Source organism: Ambystoma mexicanum, chromosome 13 (genome assembly GCF_040938575.1).
Source record: "Ambystoma mexicanum isolate Mex_15411 chromosome 13, UKY_AmexF1_1, whole genome shotgun sequence".
Classification (NCBI taxonomy): Eukaryota; Metazoa; Chordata; class Amphibia; order Caudata; family Ambystomatidae; genus Ambystoma; species Ambystoma mexicanum.
In genome coordinates this window covers 561,006,297-561,025,154 of record NC_090938.1, presented here as the reverse complement: position 1 = coordinate 561,025,154, position 18,858 = coordinate 561,006,297, and the positions used below count along the sequence as shown (strand labels likewise).

General features: G+C 45.2%; 1 protein-coding gene across 2 annotated transcripts in view; it reads left to right on the top strand.

The window, feature by feature from the left end:
* Positions 1-17,410, top strand: part of PDK2 (pyruvate dehydrogenase kinase 2) — a 202,660-nt gene extending 185,250 nt beyond the window's left edge. The window contains exons 9-11 of one of the 2 annotated variants that reach the window (XM_069634361.1): positions 3,323-3,430; positions 3,598-3,711; positions 16,786-17,410. In XM_069634361.1, coding sequence (XP_069490462.1) covers positions 3,323-3,430; positions 3,598-3,711; positions 16,786-16,926 — 363 coding nt within the window. In that variant the 3' untranslated portion in view covers positions 16,927-17,410. The remainder of the gene's footprint in view (positions 1-3,322; positions 3,431-3,597; positions 3,712-16,785) is intronic. The other variant, XM_069634362.1, reaches the window with a different exon arrangement.
* Positions 17,411-18,858: the final 1,448 nt, after the last annotated feature.

Sequence of the window (18,858 nt, the reverse complement as noted above, 5' to 3'; positions counted from 1 at the left end):
ATTCTATTGACCATTGGCCGTAGAATCAGTTTTTGTTTTGTTTTAATGATAAGACACACGCCATGGGGGCGACAAATTAAACAAAAAAATACCGACCTCCATGCTGTGTGAACGTATTAGACACCAGGAAAGTGTTTTAGAGAGAATAGGGACAGGATCTCGACATCATTTGTAGTCGGCCCAGCAGCTCCAACTAGGGCCCACAACCATTTGATACGAGATCATTCACAGATAGGGTCATTTAACTTTTTTGCTAGGGACCCAGCTATAGGAATAACTTCATAACTATTTAGCCTTCTGTTTTCTAAGTGTTACAATATTTAGGCGTAAACGGGAGGTAATTGCCTTCTAACTTTAGTTTGTGGCTACACATCCACCTGTAGCCAGACTCGTAGGCATCCTAGTTTCTTTGGGCACCACATGACACTTGGTACTTCCAAGTCACTCCTGTGGCATGGCATACAAAGGGGAAAACCATCACAATTTGTCCAGTTAATTTGGTGCCTGGACATGCCTCTGAATCCTCATTTATTAGCAGGGTTACATGCAGGGATGATGACACATTTTTAACAACCAGCAGCGAGTTACCTATGTTGGGTCAAAGCTTCTGCAGCACACCTCCAAAGGCCACCCCATCCACTTGCGTCATGGCCAGTATTTCTACTGCAAGGGGTTTCATGGCAATGATGAACGGCTGTGGTGACAAGGGGCATATCCTGCTGCTTGGCTTCTTGTTGTTCAAACAAGCCTGAGATCCAGACATTCATTGAGACTGACTAGCTGTCGTGCGGTGTATGGTAGTTTAATCAGTCCAGTGAATCTCTCACCGAAGCACAAAAATAGGTATCTTTGCAGAATCTGGTCAGAGTCCTTTTCTACATCTTGCGACACCACCACCACTGACTCTTTGCATTATCTTTCCCGTTGCTTAAACTGGAGCAGCCTTCCTTTTGTATGTTCTCTTACCTTCCTTCTCTTGACAAATCCACACTGTTCTGATAGTCAGCTTATTCACCGCCCTCTCCATCCATCTGTCTAGGATATTTGCCAACATTTTATCTTTATTCAACAAGGTGACTGGTTTACAGCTCTTCCATGCCAGTAACATAGAGAGGGCCTTCCCACAAGCGCATTGCACCAGAGTGGCATGCAGTAAGTCGGTTGCTTTTTTTGGCCCAATTCCTTATACGATTCGGCACGCAGACTCTCAGGCCCTGGTGTCTTTCTGCTCGAACACTTGTAATGGCCACCTCAACTTCCTCTTGTTGAGTGAGTGCCTCCAACATCTCCTCTTCCTCTGCATTCATCCAAGGCAAAGCCAGTTATTCATGCATCGCAGTGGTCCGTGGCACGATTTCCATCCTATACAGATTCTGTTCAAAGTCTCCCAATTTGTTAATTATCAATAGAATGCTTGATGCCCAAATGCTGCTTGCCTACTGCTGCTGTCATTTTCCAAGCAGCATAGCCAGTGTGCAAGGAATATGCTTGTTTTCCATCAACTTCTACACTCAGGACTAGTATCCACAGCTTGTGGCTACAGCTCCTGATGTCCCATTCTCTATGTAGGTCCTGCAGGTTCTTGAGCTCATATTGCATCCCATTGTAGGCTTTGAAGATGCCTGCTGTCTCCCCCTCTAGGCCCCTGGCCCTCATCTCCATCCCACCCACCCATCCTTCCTTCCTGATTGGTCCTCTTCTCCAAGAACAGCCAGAGTGATTTTTCATATCACTCACACACTTAACCACCTCAGAGAGCATGGAGTAAATATCTGCAGTGCTTTGAATCGCTTCAGTCATGTCAGCATCTGCAGCAGCAGGGATTACTGGCCTCGCTTTCTTGGAAACTTGCTTCGCAGCACTCGCTCTACTTAGGTTGGCCCGACAATGGGGGGTATCGTTGCAGAACTAAATTAAAACTGGTGTGCTCTAACCATAGGTTAATCAATGACAGGAGGGGAGAAGGAGCTAACTGCTTTGCTTTGTTGCCAGTCATTTTACAATCCACGCAACAAATCGCCAATTCCAATTCGATTCTCATCAGTGGTATAGGAAATTGATGGTTTCATAGTTATCTGGCATGTCGCAGAAATAACTGGCTGTCGAGGGCAAATATATACTTGTGATGACGTTAGAGCTGATATTCATAGCCCTGTCGAGGAAACGCGTGAGCATGTATTTCTTTCAGTGGAATTCTTAGCCTGGTAGTCCACTACAAGAAATTATACTGCCTACCTGTATCTGATCATTTCAGGAATTCGATTGCCCCTTTGCATCCAGAACAGATGTTTGCTCAAATTATTGTTAATCTGTTTATTTGGCAAGAGTGACATTTTGCAAATGTGCATTAGGATGACTATGGTTCCCTTGTGTCTAAGGTGGCACTAGGTCCCTTAATCTAGTGAAGCAGTTGGCCTCTATTTCTCGGGTGGGTTTGGTGAATGGGTTGTTGGCTAAGAAAACCTATTAGCCTTATTGTTTCTGACGTGGCAAATGCTTTACCTGCATTGGCAGTTAGCCTGTATGAATAGAATTGGCTCTGTATGCCTGGTCTTGCAAATGATCAATCACTGTGGGGCTGGGATGGCAAACGGCTTTAGGATGGCAGATAATGGCGTTGTGTAATACATATGGCCACTATCTGTTTGGCCCCACTATTGACCCCTATGTGAAGTGATTGGCTCACTGTGGTCAACTGGTCCGGTTTGGTAAGGGTACTCTGTTGGCTTCATTTGGGGGAATGGTGTTGGAGTTTTGTCTGTCTTTGGCAGTTCCGTGGTTATTGACGTGCCAAAGGGTGGTGATTGAACACATATGGATGAAGCTGTTGTCCTGAGGGATGAAGGCTGATTGACCCTCTGTTTCTTGGACGTTGTTTGACCCTGTACGTCTTAGGCCGTGGTTACTTTGTGTGGTGGTGGCTGTGTCTGACAGGTGTGTCTCGGGCGCTAGTTGGCCAACTTTGTCTTGGGCACTGGTTGGCCCGGTGTGTTGTACGGTGGTTGTTCTGTGTGATTTGGGTGATATGATTCTTCCCATGAATCTTTGGTCATGGTTGTTAATGTGTGTCTTAGGTTTTGGTTGAATCTCTGTACCTAGATTGTGTTCTTGAGTGCTTGCTTTGTATAGTGGCTGATTGAGTTCTCGGGTGGTTGGTTGACTGGCCCAGAATTTCATTTGGGTGATGTTTCATCTTTAGGCGGTGGGTAGGAGGCAAGGAAGGAAGACTGTCAGTTTTCCCTATGCTTCTCAGGGAGTTGTCAGCCTCTTCACCTGGAGTGGAGATATTGCAGTTTGGTTATTGTTGTTTGTCCTTTTGTAGATGAGTGACCGAGGTGGCGGGGTCCCACTGCGTAAGATCGAACGACTGTTCAGCTATATGTATTCCACTGCACCCATGCCACAGCTCGGAGCTGGCGGTGCACCTCTGGTGAGTATCCACACTATTGTTGTGCTTGCCCTGTGATCGCTTGTCTCCTAATCGGTAACCATGCAATTCCAACCCATTACCCTTTTTAATCCCCCCCACCATTCTTTGAACCCCTACTTATTACTTTTTCTAACCCCATTTTTCAAAACTATCTTTTCTTTGTGCAGGCTGGATTCGGATATGGACTACCTATTTCTAGACTCTATGCCAAGTACTTCCAGGGCGACCTGCAACTCTACTCCATGGAGGGCTTTGGAACAGATGCAGTTATTTACTTAAAGGTGCAAAGCCAGGAGTATCTAACCACTACTGTGAAAAAAAGAGGCTTTGGAGGTTCATGTGAGGATGTTCAAAGGGCCTAAACGTATTGTCCCTTAGGGTTATTCTGTGTTAAAACAGTAAACTGGGATTTAATGGAATGCACTGGGTTGGGCCTTGATTCATTAAAGCAGTTAGCTGAAGGGTTTATCTTAACAGATTGTGAGGGTATTTCAGTAATTGTGACTGCCGCACCAACAAGCACTGAGTCACAGCAGACAAGTGGCCACATGTGATGTGTGACACCTTTCAGACAGGCCAACCTTTTTTGCTGATCCTCACCTAGAATGCTGAGACTAGTAGACCCACAGCTATAAAGGGAGAACAAGGAACTTGCATGCAAAGAGATGTTGGCCATACACAAGGGCCTCGTTACGAGGCTGGCGGTAAGGGGTTAACTGCACTGGTAAGAATGCCGGTGCCGTTAACCCCCTACTGCCGCATTCCGAGGTCCCTTAGCAGGTCCCACTAAGGAGTAAGTTTTACCAGCCGGGACCAGAGAGTTATTAGCTCCTTCCCCATTCCCATTGAGCCCTATGGGGACTCGAATGTGAATGGGGAATGGTTTTCAGAATGGGGATTTACCGGGTCCTTCAAGGTTGGAATGACCCGGTAAGTCCCCATTCCCACTACCCGGACACGACTTTGGAGGCAGCCATGGTGCTAACAGCACCATGGCTACCTCCAAAGCCATAATGACCCCCAATGAGTTAACTGCAATATATTAGTTGTTACTGGCTGCCTCTTTCTAGGATTTATCACTTTGCTGAGCAGTCTCATTGAGCTATCTTGATATGCTAGAAGTGCACTCGGCCATCTGCATTGTTTCCTATCTGTTAGAAGCCTTGATGACTGGGCGCTATACTATGGATATGTAAGTGTAATAAAGTTGAGGGTGAAATTGCAGACGACAGTTTTCATATAGTGCATAGCATTGGATGCAATAGTCTCAGATATTGTAGCAAATACATTTGGAAAGGCTATGGAGAGTAGATGGAGATGTTGGAGGAATGTGGGTGAGTGCCTTTAGAGGAGAGCATATGGTAACTTTGGACAGAGCACAAAATGCGCTGGTCACTAGCTATTGTTTCATGATGATTCACTCTTGACAACTAAGAAATGATGTGCTGCATACAGATGGAGAGGTGGCATTTGTGCTGGAGTTGGGGTTGCTGGTGTGATGTTTATATTTGGCTAGTAGCTTGCAACTTAAAAAGCTTCACCCTGTCTTTGTGTAAGAATAGATGAAGCCTATTGAGTAAATGTTTGGATCTTGGGTAGAAACTAGATGGGGCATTTGGAGGAGGCAGTGCTCAAGATAAGATTCGGAGGTGGGAGTATTGTACTCCCTATTTTTTGAGATTGGGAGTAAAATTATTTTTTAAGGGTTAAAAATGTGAGTCCGATTTCCAATGGGTGTATTTTATAAGCGGGTAAAGATGTTTTAACTGGAAAACAGAAATACTTTTGTAATAATTATCTCTTTGCACCTGGTTATTCACGTACATTAAAAAGATACATGTTTAGGCAGTAATAATAGTAGTGTCTTCCTCTGGTACTACATACAAACGTATCCATGGAACTGTGTGGGTGAAAGCAGGGGGTGGACAAGGTACTAGGTGTCTGTTTCTTATTTTTTTGTTGGGTGTATTTGTACTCCTTATTTTCATTTTTTTGGGAGTTGTGACAAGTCCCTTGGGGCCGCCACTTCTCCCCCTAAGTGGGACCTTCCAGTGGGGCCAGGGAGATGAGTCCGTTACCCGTACTGCTACTCAGCAGGAGGATCCCATGGGAGGGGACACCCCCCCTCTGTAGGAGAGCTGAGGACTATCGTGGGAGAACGGGTATGTTCACCACCAGACATTACTCGCCCAACAACATAGATGGGGCCCAAGAACCCCCACCCGCTCTCTCCTATTTCTTCTGCTAATTACCTCATACATAGCAGCCATGTATATCAGGTAGACAATACTGTGACGAGGAAGAATATGGAGGACTCCAAAAGTGCTGACACAAGGAAGAGCAGGGCAATCGATGAAGAGCATTACGTGGAACCAATACGAACATGCTAGGTATCAGAGGCTAGCGAGTCAAACTACCATAAAAACTGAAGGACTCTCCTCAAGGCCAGTCCTGCCCTTGAGGAGCATCACGCTGGGGAACAATGGCAGACCCGAACGCTTGGAGCAGGAAGGCAGGGACTGAGAAGGCAGAGAAGAGCCAAGACTTACCCAAAGGCTTAGGAACCCGATCTCCTGTGGCGAGAAGGCAGGTATCCAAGAGGTCCAGGTGGGACACGACTTGTGGGGAGAAACCAGCATAGCGAGCTGCTGAAAGCAGACCGCGAGAGCCCAGGGGAAGCCGGAGAAGCTTAGTGTTGCAGAGGACCGGAACCATTGTGGAACAAGTTGAACGGTATGCGCATAGGGGCCAGGAAGGCACAGGGAGATCCCAGAAGCTGTGGTTGGGAGGAAGTGCAGAACCATCTTCTTCGTCCCAGTACGACCAAACTGAGATACCAATTGAGAACATATGGGGTGAGAGAACACCCCAGGGAGACCCGAAGAGATGCCTGGCAGGATAGTGAACCAGACCTAATTAAGATACACTATAAAGCTAAGAAAGGGGTCTGGGACCCGAGTACTGAGAAACTGAGTTGCACGTGCGACAGAACGCCTGGCAGGATCGTTAACAGGGCTTAAATATGAGTTCTTGCCGAGCTGAGAAGGGGATCTGAGACCCACATGAGAAGAGAAGACCAATTGGTGAGAAGGGTAAGGGTATCCTTTGGTAAAAGACAGAAGTAGTACAAACGAGGAGAGAATGATTCTCTAACAAAAGTCAAGAAATGACCAAAAGTGAAAGAGATCCTTTGGCACAAGTTATGAGAAGATCAGAGGAAGGAAGACCTATTCTTTGGCAGAAAGATGGAGATAATTGATGCGATTGAAAGAGATCCTGGAAAAGGCTTGGGAAAGGGAGACACCGTCCCCATCTTATTTTGGAACTAAAACCAAATCACCTGAAAAGGTCTGGGGAAGAGAGACCTCTTCCCCATCTGTGTGGAACAATACATAAAAGCCTAGTGACTGCTAGGGGAAGAAGGAAATTCCCCTATCATTCGTGAACTGCCTAAAAACATACAGAAGAAGGGAGTCATGCTGTTGGTGTAAGGGTGTAGCTTACTTCATAGATTTCTTTTGAAGTGGAAGGCGGGGAAATAGGTTTGGGACATAAGACGGTGGACTATTTGTTTTTGACGGACATTCTGATGTTATCTTTTTTGTTTGAGGTAGGGAAACCCCTCTTAGTTATCGACACAGGTAGAGTCCTCCCTTATTTTGTTATTTTCTCCACCCTTACACTATTTGCCTATTTATAGGGAGTAAAAATGACCGATACACTCCTTATCTGTAGGGCTGGGAGGAGGGTAGATGGAGCTTTTTGAAGAAGAGCAGAATGGGACAATTTAAAGGAGTGTGAAATGGGGTGTTTGAGTCATAATGAAAGATTTCATTTGGAGGATAATGCAAGGAAATGTTACATTGGGGTGTTTTGGATGCAAGTAAATGGGGTGTTTGGGAGAAACTAGATTGGTATGTTCAGAGGATAGGAAGATGGAGCGGTGTTAGGAAAGATTTCCCTTGGACAAAATGTTCCCTCCATTTAAGAACCCCCCAAACATTTTACTTTTGTTTGGCTTTCCTAACCTGACTTTTTCTAGTGGAGCACAGGCTTCATTTGTTATGGGGAAACTGACTGGTCCTTCAGGCTGTCCGTACTGGGAAACTGTTTCCCTTTGTCTTAGACTATGTTGCCATTTCTTGATAACTTTTTATCTATGTGCCAATTACCTTCTAGTACCGCGTATAGGGTTACTTTTGTTTTATGGCCGTATCCACCCTCTAAGGATTTTTAGTACAAGTGTGCCTAGGACAAGTTTGCTTTTTAAGTATTTTTACTTCGTTTTTATGGACCATACCGCATTTACCGCAAGACTGTGGCCAGTGCTGAAAATGGTCTTTTGTTCTGTTTTCGCGCTCTGAAACACTTGTGTATGGGCGCGATATAAATAAAATATATAATTTCATATCTGTCCTTTGGCCATTTTGTACCTTTGCCTTCTCCCAGGCCGAGAGACCCGGGTATTCCTTATTTGGGCATACAGCCTCCAACGAAAACTGCATCTTTCGCATGCTCCTGCATGTTGTGTGTGCTAGTGCCCTGGAAGAGGGTTGGGACTGTCTGGTCCCAATCCACACTACTGGTGCCAGTATGTCCGGTAGGCCTGAATGACTGGAACCACCGTGGGCCACGGTTGGCCCACGCCTGGCCCACGCCTGGCGTGCATGATATAGATATCTTCCATTGGTTATCCTAGATTTGAGTGCAAAACAAATCTTGGATTAGAGAAGGGGCTCTGCATCCATTCCAGGTCCATCACCTGAAGTTCACACCGAACTAAAGTATCCTGAACAGAGCAGACCTTTGAAACTTCCAGAGACGTGCTAGGAGGTTTGGCACCTTGACCCTGCTGTTGTCCCCTTGGAACCCTGCTTTTGTATTGTACCGAGAAGGCCTGCAAGGATGCTTCGACTCTTTGGAATAATGGGACCAACTACTCCCGGCACCTCCAGCTTACCCTCACAAAGCGCCTATTCGGAAGTGTTTCTAGGCCATCTAGCGAACGGACCAGCTCGAACCCGGGGTATCTTACAGGGGCGCTGCTGACCCGAGTTGAGACTCGAGAATTTGGCCATTGCTTAATTGTATTGCTCGGCCCTATCCCACCAAAACTCATTGTCCTAGCTCCTCTGGGTCGCTATTTATCAGAGTGTGCCACGCCGCGGGCATTTGCGGTCCCTAGGTTGCCCTGCTGTGGCGATTGTTGCTGTAAGTGCCTGCAGACCTGCCCAGCGTGTCCTGAGACATGCTGCACTGTAAATGTCCTTCTCCTTTCATTGAGAGCTATGTCCCACCATGGATGATCATCCTGTCCCACCGCCGGTAAGATCCGGTGCATCCTGTAACTGCAGGGGTGAAACCTACTAGCGAAGTAGACTGGACTGGCAAAGATTGGTCCGGATTGTGTTGCAGGTCGATGAGTAATTGCATCACTTACCGGTGCCCAGCCCCCTGGCACATCATCTGTTTTTATACACAAGAATCCCTGAAAAGATACTCATCCTAGCTGGGCTAACCTTGGCTCCCCAGCTATTCCCGAATTCCAAAAGTCGCTCTATCTGTAAGCGTAGACCCTCAAGGAGTAAAGCCTTATTGGTCATCGCCTCAACCCCCTTCCTGAACAGCTACAGTTCCCTGAAGAGAACACGATTTTTGCTTTACGCACGACTGCACGTTATCGTTGGGCTGGACTGCTGAAGATCGGGATTGACTTCGAAAAACTGCCTAATGCGATATCTGTGTTGAACTTTACCTCTTCTGTTGCAGGTTGTGATTATTTTCTCCCCTTTCATCAGCATTAGGCTAAACGCATTTTTGTATAGAAGTTGCTTAGTGAAAATTGTGTGTGTGGTAACTGTTTTATTATTGTGGTTTATTCGTGTTTAGTTACAAGGTTATCGTGTATTTTTGATATAAATCTGTCTAAGAGTAATCTGTGGGGCTTTACTGTGTATGCTCATTGTGGGCCTCAAAACACTCTCGCCTCTCCTGAGACTTGGTCTTGACCGCCTGCCAAGCTACCGTAGGTTGGTCACAACCTTGACCTCCTCATGGTCACAGAAACCTGGCTACATGAAGCCTCAGGCCCCACGCTATCTCTTGCACTTCCCCCTGGCTACTCCATCATCAGACAAGACCATCCATCTAAAGGCGGAGGTGTAGCGCTAATAGCCAAAGACTGCCTATCCCTTAGAAAGATAGATAAATTCATGAACAATAACAGTGACTACCTCCAACTCAAACTTAGCCTCTGTCCCCACTGCAGCATTGCCATACACCTTGTCTACCGCCCCCCCAGGTCCTCTAGAAGACTTCCAGGCCTCACTCACTCACCTCCACACCGACAACCTCAAGAAACCCTCCAAAGTAATCCTACTCGGTGACGTCAAACTAGGTCTCTATAACTCGAAGGACCCTACCCACACTCGAGGCAGAACGCTGAATTGGATTGCCCAACACAACTGCCCTATCACCATCACGGGTAATATCACCACCCCATGGTCTGACCACCACATCATCTCTTTTAGCATACCTACATCAAATTCCTTTACCACCTCTCCTCCGCCCTTGCCGCCAGCCCTCACAAGAAGTTCTCGGCAACTGACTAAAGAGAGGTTACTTCCCTTCTTCCAAGGCCCAGCCTTCAGACCACATTTCTCCACTGACCCAGAAAACTTTGCACTCTCCTACGATGCTGCTATCAAATCAGCTGTCAATTCAATAGCCCCGCTCAAACCCCACAAACGTAAACCCATGAGTCAGTCCAATACCTGGTTCAACCCTGACCACCTCATTCTCGGCACGGAAAAACTGACAGCCCTTACTCGATGGCAAACCTCCCACTCGGAGAAAGACAAACTGGACTTCAACTCCCGCTCAAGAGTACAAGAAGGTGATCATCCTTGCCAAAGCAAACTCCTTTGAATCCAGAATCTCTGATGCCAACTCCAATACAAAACAAATCTTCTCTATCTTCCGAGAATTAGAGACCCCAACTCCCGCCCCCCCTGAACTTCACCAAAGACTAGTCATGGTGTGACGAAATTCAATCAGCCTTGCGCAACAAACTTACCTCACTCCAAACCAAAATACAAAACATTTGCTTCCCGTCATTACTACACCCTCCCTAGACTCCATCCCGCTTTTCTCATTCAAAGCCATACAGGAACAAGACATGATCAACCTCATGAGGACCCTAAAACCGTCCAATTGTAAGGGTGACTCCTGCCCTGCCTCTATTATTAAAGACTGTGCCAATACCCTTGCACCATTCCTGACCGCCTTCGCTAACGCCTCATTTGCCACTGGGAAAGTCCCCTCCTGCCTCAAGGAAGCCTGGGTCTGCCCCCTTTAAAAAAAAACAAAAAAAACAAAAAAAAAAAAAAACACCCTCAACCCTACCTCTCCAAATAATTACAGGCCCATCACCACCGTCCCCTTCTTGCTCAAGATACTGGAAAAAGCAGCCTAGGTGCAGCACTTCATCGAAGAAAACAAGCTCCTAGGGCTACGCCAGTCTGGTTTTCGTCCAAGGCACGGGGCGGAAACCGCCTTACTAGACCTAAAAAACCAGATGGACGATGCCAGAGACTTAGGCAAACTAGCCCTACTCTTACTCCTCGACCTCTCTGCAGCGTTTGACCTCGTAGACCACAACGTCCTATGCCACAACCTCTCCTCCACTGCCAGATTCTCCCCATGACGCCACGACTTGGATCACCTCCTTCCTGCAAGACTGAATTATGCAAGTATTCTCTGACTTGGCCTCCGCATCAACCACCAACATGCTATGTGGCGTACCCCAAGGCTCCTGCCTCTCTCCCACCCTCTACAACATCTTTACTCGCCCACTCTTTCTCATCCTTGACGCCATAAGTATCTCTTACACAAACTATGTGGACGATACCCAGATCCTCCCCACCCTCACTGGCAACTACGACACAGACTCCACTATGCTCAACGACATCTACAACAATCCAGGCTTTGATGGCAGCCAACGGACTATGCCTCAACTCTGACAAGACTGAGCATCTCCTGGTAGGCTCCCCTGACACACTAAAAAACCTTGACACTCAGTGTAGCCACTTCACTATTGACTCCATCAATATCCCAGTATCTGACTCCGTCAAAACCCTCTGAGTCTATTTATACTCCAACTTGTCTATGAATAGACAAGTCAGTGCCGTCGCCTCCTCGGCAGCCTACCATGCCAAACTAATGCAGCTAGGCCATTTCTCTCCAAAGAGAACTGCACCAACATAGCCAGAGCCATCACTGGCTCAAGGTTAGACTACTGCAATATTCTTTTCCTAGGAACCTCCACTTAAAACCTGGATAGACTACAAGTCATCCAGAACAACACACTTCGCGCAGCTCAAGGCATCTCCAAAAGAGAGCACGTTACTGCCACCAGGAAATCGGCCCACTGGCTCCCAATAAAAGAAAGGATCTTATTCAAAACCCTGAAACTGACCCACAAGTGCACCCACCTCTGCCCACCTGAAACCTTTCACAAAGGATCTACCCCTTCACCCCCACAAGACCAACAAGAACACCCAACGCCAACATGCTCTCTGTTCCCATGGTTACCTTGCAACCTCATATTGGAATGCCCTTCCTCCTACCGTCCGAGGTGAGGCATCTCTCATGACATTTCGCAAAGCCATGAAAACAGTGCTCTTCAACTGATGTGCGCTACTATGTCCAGCTAAACATGAGACCGCATAAATGTATTCTGCTTATATGTATCCTACTGTGCGCTATACAAATGTAATAAATAAATAAATTTGTCCAGAAGATTCCCCTGTTCCACTATGGGAAGCAGAACTTGTTTACAGAACATTTATTGGTATGCTTGGCGGACATTAAACAAACGTCTCGTGAGTAGTGAGCGCGGTCAGAAATGTGAGGCAGACAGAATTTTGAAGATTTCTCAACAAATGGCATTTTTATTAAATTAGAAGGTTGGATAAATGAATGCCTTACTATCCCTACCCCGATGAGGGTTTCCCTGCCTAAGAGAAACTAAAGGAAACACTAAGAAAGGATGTCTGTCCCTCACACTTGTACATGCAATACATAAATGAGGAAATGCATGGCAGTTCAAAACAATGATGATTACATTTGTAATGTAACCACAGTATCTCCTTATAAACTGGGCGAATTCCCCTTCCCGAGATTCAAGCAGGATTTTATTTCACAGTTCAAGAAAAGAAGATAAGGAAATCATGATTTACAATAAACACTTCTGTGCAACTTCAGCTTGTTAACATAAAGTTCCAACAACACCTGTGATTCAACAAAGCAACTAGAAGGTTCTTCCTTTTCCTTGAACAAGTGCACCATTTATCCTTCTTCGATATGGTAACATTTCTCAGTTCATCATTAGCAACAATAATTGCCTTGGTCAGGATGATTTTTCCACAATTGATAAGTTCTGAAGACAACTTCTTTGTAAGAGCTTTACACAGTTCTTCCTTGCGCACCACAAACAACATAAATTGGCATGATGAATTCATAGCACTTCATGATCTGCTACCTGGTTTACTTCCATGCCAGGCCTACTACCTCAGTTCATGCCTGGTTTACTCCCATGCCCGGCCTACTCCTCCAAAGGTTTGTCATCCGGGTATACTCCCTTGCCCGAACAGCATTTGCACAGCAACACGTGCTTTTGTTATTAACGTCTACTAATGAAAGATTCACAACAGCTTCACAATATTTAACAGTTTGCAACTTCAAAACTTGTAACACATCTTCAGGGAAAACAAAATTCACATTGGTGTTTTTCAATAATGTGCCTCTCCTTCTAAATATCCTTTTCCAGAAGGGCAGCCTTTTGACACTCTTGTTTCCCCTCTGCACAAGTAACCAAATGCTGAGAATGATAGGGTTTCATTCTGCTTCTCCCTTAACTTTGGCAATGTGAGTTTATCCCAGCTTTTACCATATGTTGTATACAGCACAGCAACAAGTTTCACAATTTATGTACCTTTCCTTAGCTCCTTTCTATTGTTGGTTATATTTGCTGGATTGTATTTGCCTTGATTTTAGCCTCTCTGGAATTCAGCAATGCTTGCAGGTACTACTTCTTAATAATATTGCCCTCTCGGGTTGTTGGGCTTTCCACAAACTCACATATTTAGACTTAGTCATTTGGCCTGGTTACATAAGGTTTTCTCTGTTTTTTTATAGTTCGGGATTCAAAATGAGATTCAATGTTACTTTCATTCAACCGCAAATGCTGCTTTCACAGGTTTTCAATGTTTCTGTATTCATAAGTACTTTTAGAGTTACTGTCATCTATAAGTGAGTGCTGCTTATTCACTGAATGCCTGCTTTGACCAGGCATGCGGGTACGAAGTGTACCCAGGTCACTAACAGCTTGTGAACTCACCGGGTAAGGCTTGCACTTCCGATCCCCTCGCCGATTGCAGCACTTCTGTTTCTGTGGCTTCTCGCAACCCGGCAAACTGCTTTTAGTAGTCCGCTGTCACCCATGCCACCTGGAACACGAGCTCCCTTCACTCCTGAGGCTCTCTGATGCACGCCAGCCATCAGAGACATCTGCGAGGCCCTCGGCGCATGCCAGCCACCTGAGACAGCCTCCTGGGATGGAAAGCTTCCCTCGCCTTTGCTTCTCGCTGCGCAACCTCTGCAGAATAGGGCGCCTGAAGGCAAGCTTCCTTCTTGAACGCTTCCCACTGCACAACCTCTGCACTTCAAGAGGCACAGACCCTCTCGGGACCGGCAGCTTATATCTGACTAACATTGGTCCTGGAGTCTTATCTCTCCTCCAGCTCCTGCCTGGGCTGCCTGCATGAACACGCTGCTTCAGCTTCTTGCTTCCTCTGCCCTTCTCCATGGCCTGCACGTGAGGGGGTCTTTTAAGCCTCTGTCTCCCTGTAGTGTGGGTCATTTGAATGAACAATCTGACCACTCCTGCAACATGGTACCTTCTCTTTAGTCCTCCTCGCCCCAGTACCTAGGAAATTATGGGACTTGTAGTCCCTAATGGCAAAATTTGGTTTTTGGGTTTGATTTTTACTTTTAAACACAAGTCTGTTTCTTATAATATTCTTTAGAGCCATCTCGTAAGGATTAGTCATCAGACTTGATTGAAAGGGAAAAGCAGTTCTTTTAAGCTGTTAATATTTACAGCTTTCATTTCTCTGTGTCTTTTGGATGTTAGGGAGGTCTTTAGCTGTACCAGTCTCTGGGAATTTGGAAGGGTTTTTATTTCTCCCAAGGTCTAGGAGTTTGTGATTATTTTCACCCCTATTTATATGTGTATCTTGTGGAACAAAAAGATGGTTATTATAACAAGCCATTGCACACTTTGACAGTGAGGAGATATTCTCCCTGGAGGAAGCCAAATACCGCCTCTCATCCCACTGAGTCCTCCCAATCCCATGAGCCTTTTCTCCTCCCAGGTGATCCTCACGCAGAATACCACCCCCAAGGGCAGGATCAGAAAGCGCCTGCCTTTCCCTGGCCACCTGCGAGGAGATTCTAGGCAGGGATTTAGTGAGGAGTCTGTAGGATTGATCACAGTACATAGGAACATTTGGAGCTGAAGGAAATTAATGCATGCATTGATTTGGAAGTGAGGTTGATTACATGGAGCTTTCTGTTTAGGGGTGGTGCACAAGGGGATATTTATGAAGCACGAATGGGGAAACTTTAAAGGTGTTGATGTAGATATTTGAGGACAGCTGCTGGAGATTTAATATTGTTTATTTTATATAAGATTAGATATTTGGGGCAATGGGTGGGAGATGTTGAGAAGCTTAGTTCATCCTCCACATCATGTTTGGATTTTAATCATCACAAATATACAACATAATCAAATATAATAAATGCAAGACCAATACATGATAAAAGAGAAAAAGAATGCAATGTATGTCTAAAAGCGATCACAAATTACTTAATAAATTCACAGATAAAATGTGCACGGGAACATCTTGTGATTAAAAACTCAATAAAAAATAACCAGCAGTCCTATGTTAAGACTTCCTCTGCCCTGCAAATCTAATGTGTGCTGCCAGTTTTATAAATGATAAAAGGGCCAAAGTGCAAAATGGGGACTTGGCCCATAGTCGGAATAACCATGCTGGACGATTTAGCCTGAAATTAAGAGTACAAAGGATCAGCATCAATGTCATTTTCCTTAGCCCTCAATGTTTTGGACAAAAAGACAAAGTACATAGTTGTTTCAAGGGTGTGAGGACAATATTGGCAAAAACCTGCTAATGCATGAACATCATTCCGTACTGCTAAAACCATATTTAACAGAATGCAATCAAAACGTAGTTTGGTTTTAGCATTTGGTAATTTATAAACTGTTACCAGGTCAAATAGGGTTGCCTTTCATGGTACCTATTAGCTGGCTTCCTCAGTTCGTCATCCTCTCGAGTTAGAATTACTGCTTTGCTGTTTTATTCTGTTGAATTTGTTTATAGGACGGATCATGAGGAATGGTTACCAGTAGGAGCCGAGGATCCTGTGTTTTTTGTTTTCACATAAGAAATCGATGATATTTTGTTGGCTCAAGCCCAGTTCACTATGACGGGAGAAGTTTGCAGCCGATATAGGAAGACCGAACAGCTGCTTGCAATTACGAAAAACCCATACGTTGCCACCATATAGTGCCAAAGAGCAGACTCTCACTTCATAGAGCCATCATGAAATGAATGGGGTGCTCTGAAATTAGAAGCAAAAGTAAATCTATCATTATTTGCATGTTTCACGCTTAGTTATTTTGGGGGAAACGGGTGGGAAGATTCTCAGAAGCCAATAGGAATATTTAAGAAGTAGAGATGAGGAGATGATCTATGGCAGGGGTCTTCAACCTGTAGAACATCAGATGTTTTGGACTATGTTTCTCATGATCCTTTGCCATTGACCTTGCTGGCTAGGGCTGTTGGGAGTTGTAGTCCAAAACATCTGCAAAGTCAAAGGTTGCAGACCCCTGATCTATGGTATAGTGGATAGTTTGGTTACTTGTGTTTTGTTGAGGTAGAACGGTTGGGAATAGATGCCTGGATTTTTGGCTTGCTTTTTTATTTCTTGGGTTGTAAGGCGCAGCGACATCTAGTTTTGCAGTTGAATTTGGATTTATATATATATGATCACAGCCAGTCGTGTACCTAGCGGTTTCATGTGCATTAGTAAAAGTAGAGATCTTAGGATGTGGATTCCCAGAGTAACCATAAAAGAAGGTTCATAGGTTTGGGGTGTGTAGTGGCTGTTTATGGAATGATACTGTATTGTATGAAGGCACAATTGTGTTGGAAGTACTACTGTTGTTCACTGCTGGAGATGCTATGTTTACTTGTGTTTCTCGTCCTCAGGCACTGTCGACTGACTCAGTGGAACGTCTCCCTGTCTACAACAAGTCTGCCTGGAAGCATTACCAGGCAACCCAGGAAGCAGACGACTGGTGTGTCCCAAGCACAGAACCCAAGAACCTATCCACATATCGGCTCAGCTAGCTGAGGCCCTCATTCCACATCTTTCTTTCACTGTTGGGAAAAGGACACTGGTGCCCTTGTCATCCCAGACAGTGGGCCATGAACTAAATCCTTGCCTGCCGCAGACCAGAAGACTACGAACCGATTTGTTGTGAATCTTACAACGTGAAGTTTTGTGCACAGTGCTCATATATTTCTCCCGCCCAGAGTTGGGACCACAGTGTTCAATTATGTTACGTGTGCTGCGGCGCTTCAAAGAACATCTTGCGCTCTCCCCTATGAACAATTTCCAGCACTTTAATCCTGTGTGTTTTCTGCCATCTGCCAGTCTTCGCTGCAATTAAATGGACGAAATGAATTATTTCAGGATGTAGGGGAATCCTGAGATTGACAGAGAGAAATTAAGAGTAAAAGTGAGATGGGGAGCATCCTCTCCAGTCAAAGACAATAGACGGTCAACATCAGATTTTTACTTTAATGGAGATTAAATATTTCTCCATTTTAATGATGTTTTTCGAATGTTTGTTTTATTCCACCAGGGGCTGTTTGCATCTGTGCACAAAGAATCCTGCCTGAGGCTTGAATGGACGGAAAGGGAGGTACTGTGCACAGTTAAGGAAATGGATCAAGAAGTCCATTTCTTATTTTATTTAAATGTAATGCCATGCATTGTAAAGTGGTCTTATATAGCATAACTTCTGCAATATATGTTGTCTCATGGCACATTAGCCCTGCAGAGGAATGGGGCAAGGTGTGAGGGAGTGTGAAAAGGAGAAGAGGAAGAGTCTGCTATGAAGACTGAGGTATTGCTAGGTACAGGCCCAAAGAAATCATGTCCTGTGGGCTGGCATATCTTTATGTGGTTTGTGGTGGTGACACAGTTCTATGTGATTTCATCCGTTTTATTTCGAGGGAGATTTCATAATTAAATTTTTTTTAGGACATTTTACAGCAAATGTATGCATGGGAACCCCCCCTGCAGCACCCCCTCCCACCTTTTTTTTTATTACCCTTGTACATCCCCACATACATTTGCGGTGGTAAAAATCCAACCTATTCTAACCTGTGATGGAATCTCCATTTCTCCAGCATTGGATCTTTCATAGATTCAGATGCTTGAATATTCCCCGAAGTCAGACTGGGAATCTTCTGTGATAAAATAATGATTAAATGATTTTTTAATATACCCACATTGCTACATTGAAATGCATGAACATAGTCCATTATGGCCTATGAGCCATTCTATTGTGTAGTCCCGCCACCTCATTTTGGTCCTTTAGCTCTGCCCCTGGCAGCCATCTTCAGATTTTTAATTGACACAGGGAATCCTCAAGTTCTCTGAGCTTTTTCAAATTCATTCTTCAATTTTCACATTAGTTTATATTGTAATATGCTCTGCAACATTCCCCTGGCTAGGGGCTATCTCCACTGGTTTTTGGGGCTCCCAAAAACTTTGTTTTGACCCTGAATTCGTCGAGTGAACTTTCTCTTCAGATGGCTGACCTTCAGACTACCAAGAAGCAAGTCTTTTTCAACTAGGAACCTACAAGACAGGTATAGAAGACTTCTCCTGCATTTGGAAGCCAAGGGGCTTTCTTCTGAAGAGAAATCTGCGAAGACAGTCCCTGTTCACTCCAGGAAATCATCTGAGAAGCAAACTTCTAAAAGAAGGGCTTCTTCATTGGAAAGGAGCTCCTCTCCCACTCCCAAGAGCAAGAAGAAGTTGTAAATTATACCTTTCCTACCTCCCCTGGAGTCTACAAGCCATAATATGAACCATTCTACGTCAAAAACTACCTCCAAAGCTAAGGAGGAGTTTGCAAAAAACCAGGGGGGGGCAGTCATCTACGGTGAGTGGCAGTAAAGGTAGAGGCCCGTCGCCACCAAGCAGTCGACGATACCCTCATCGACGACCACCACGCGACAAACCGCATCGTCCATGACTAAGTCCTT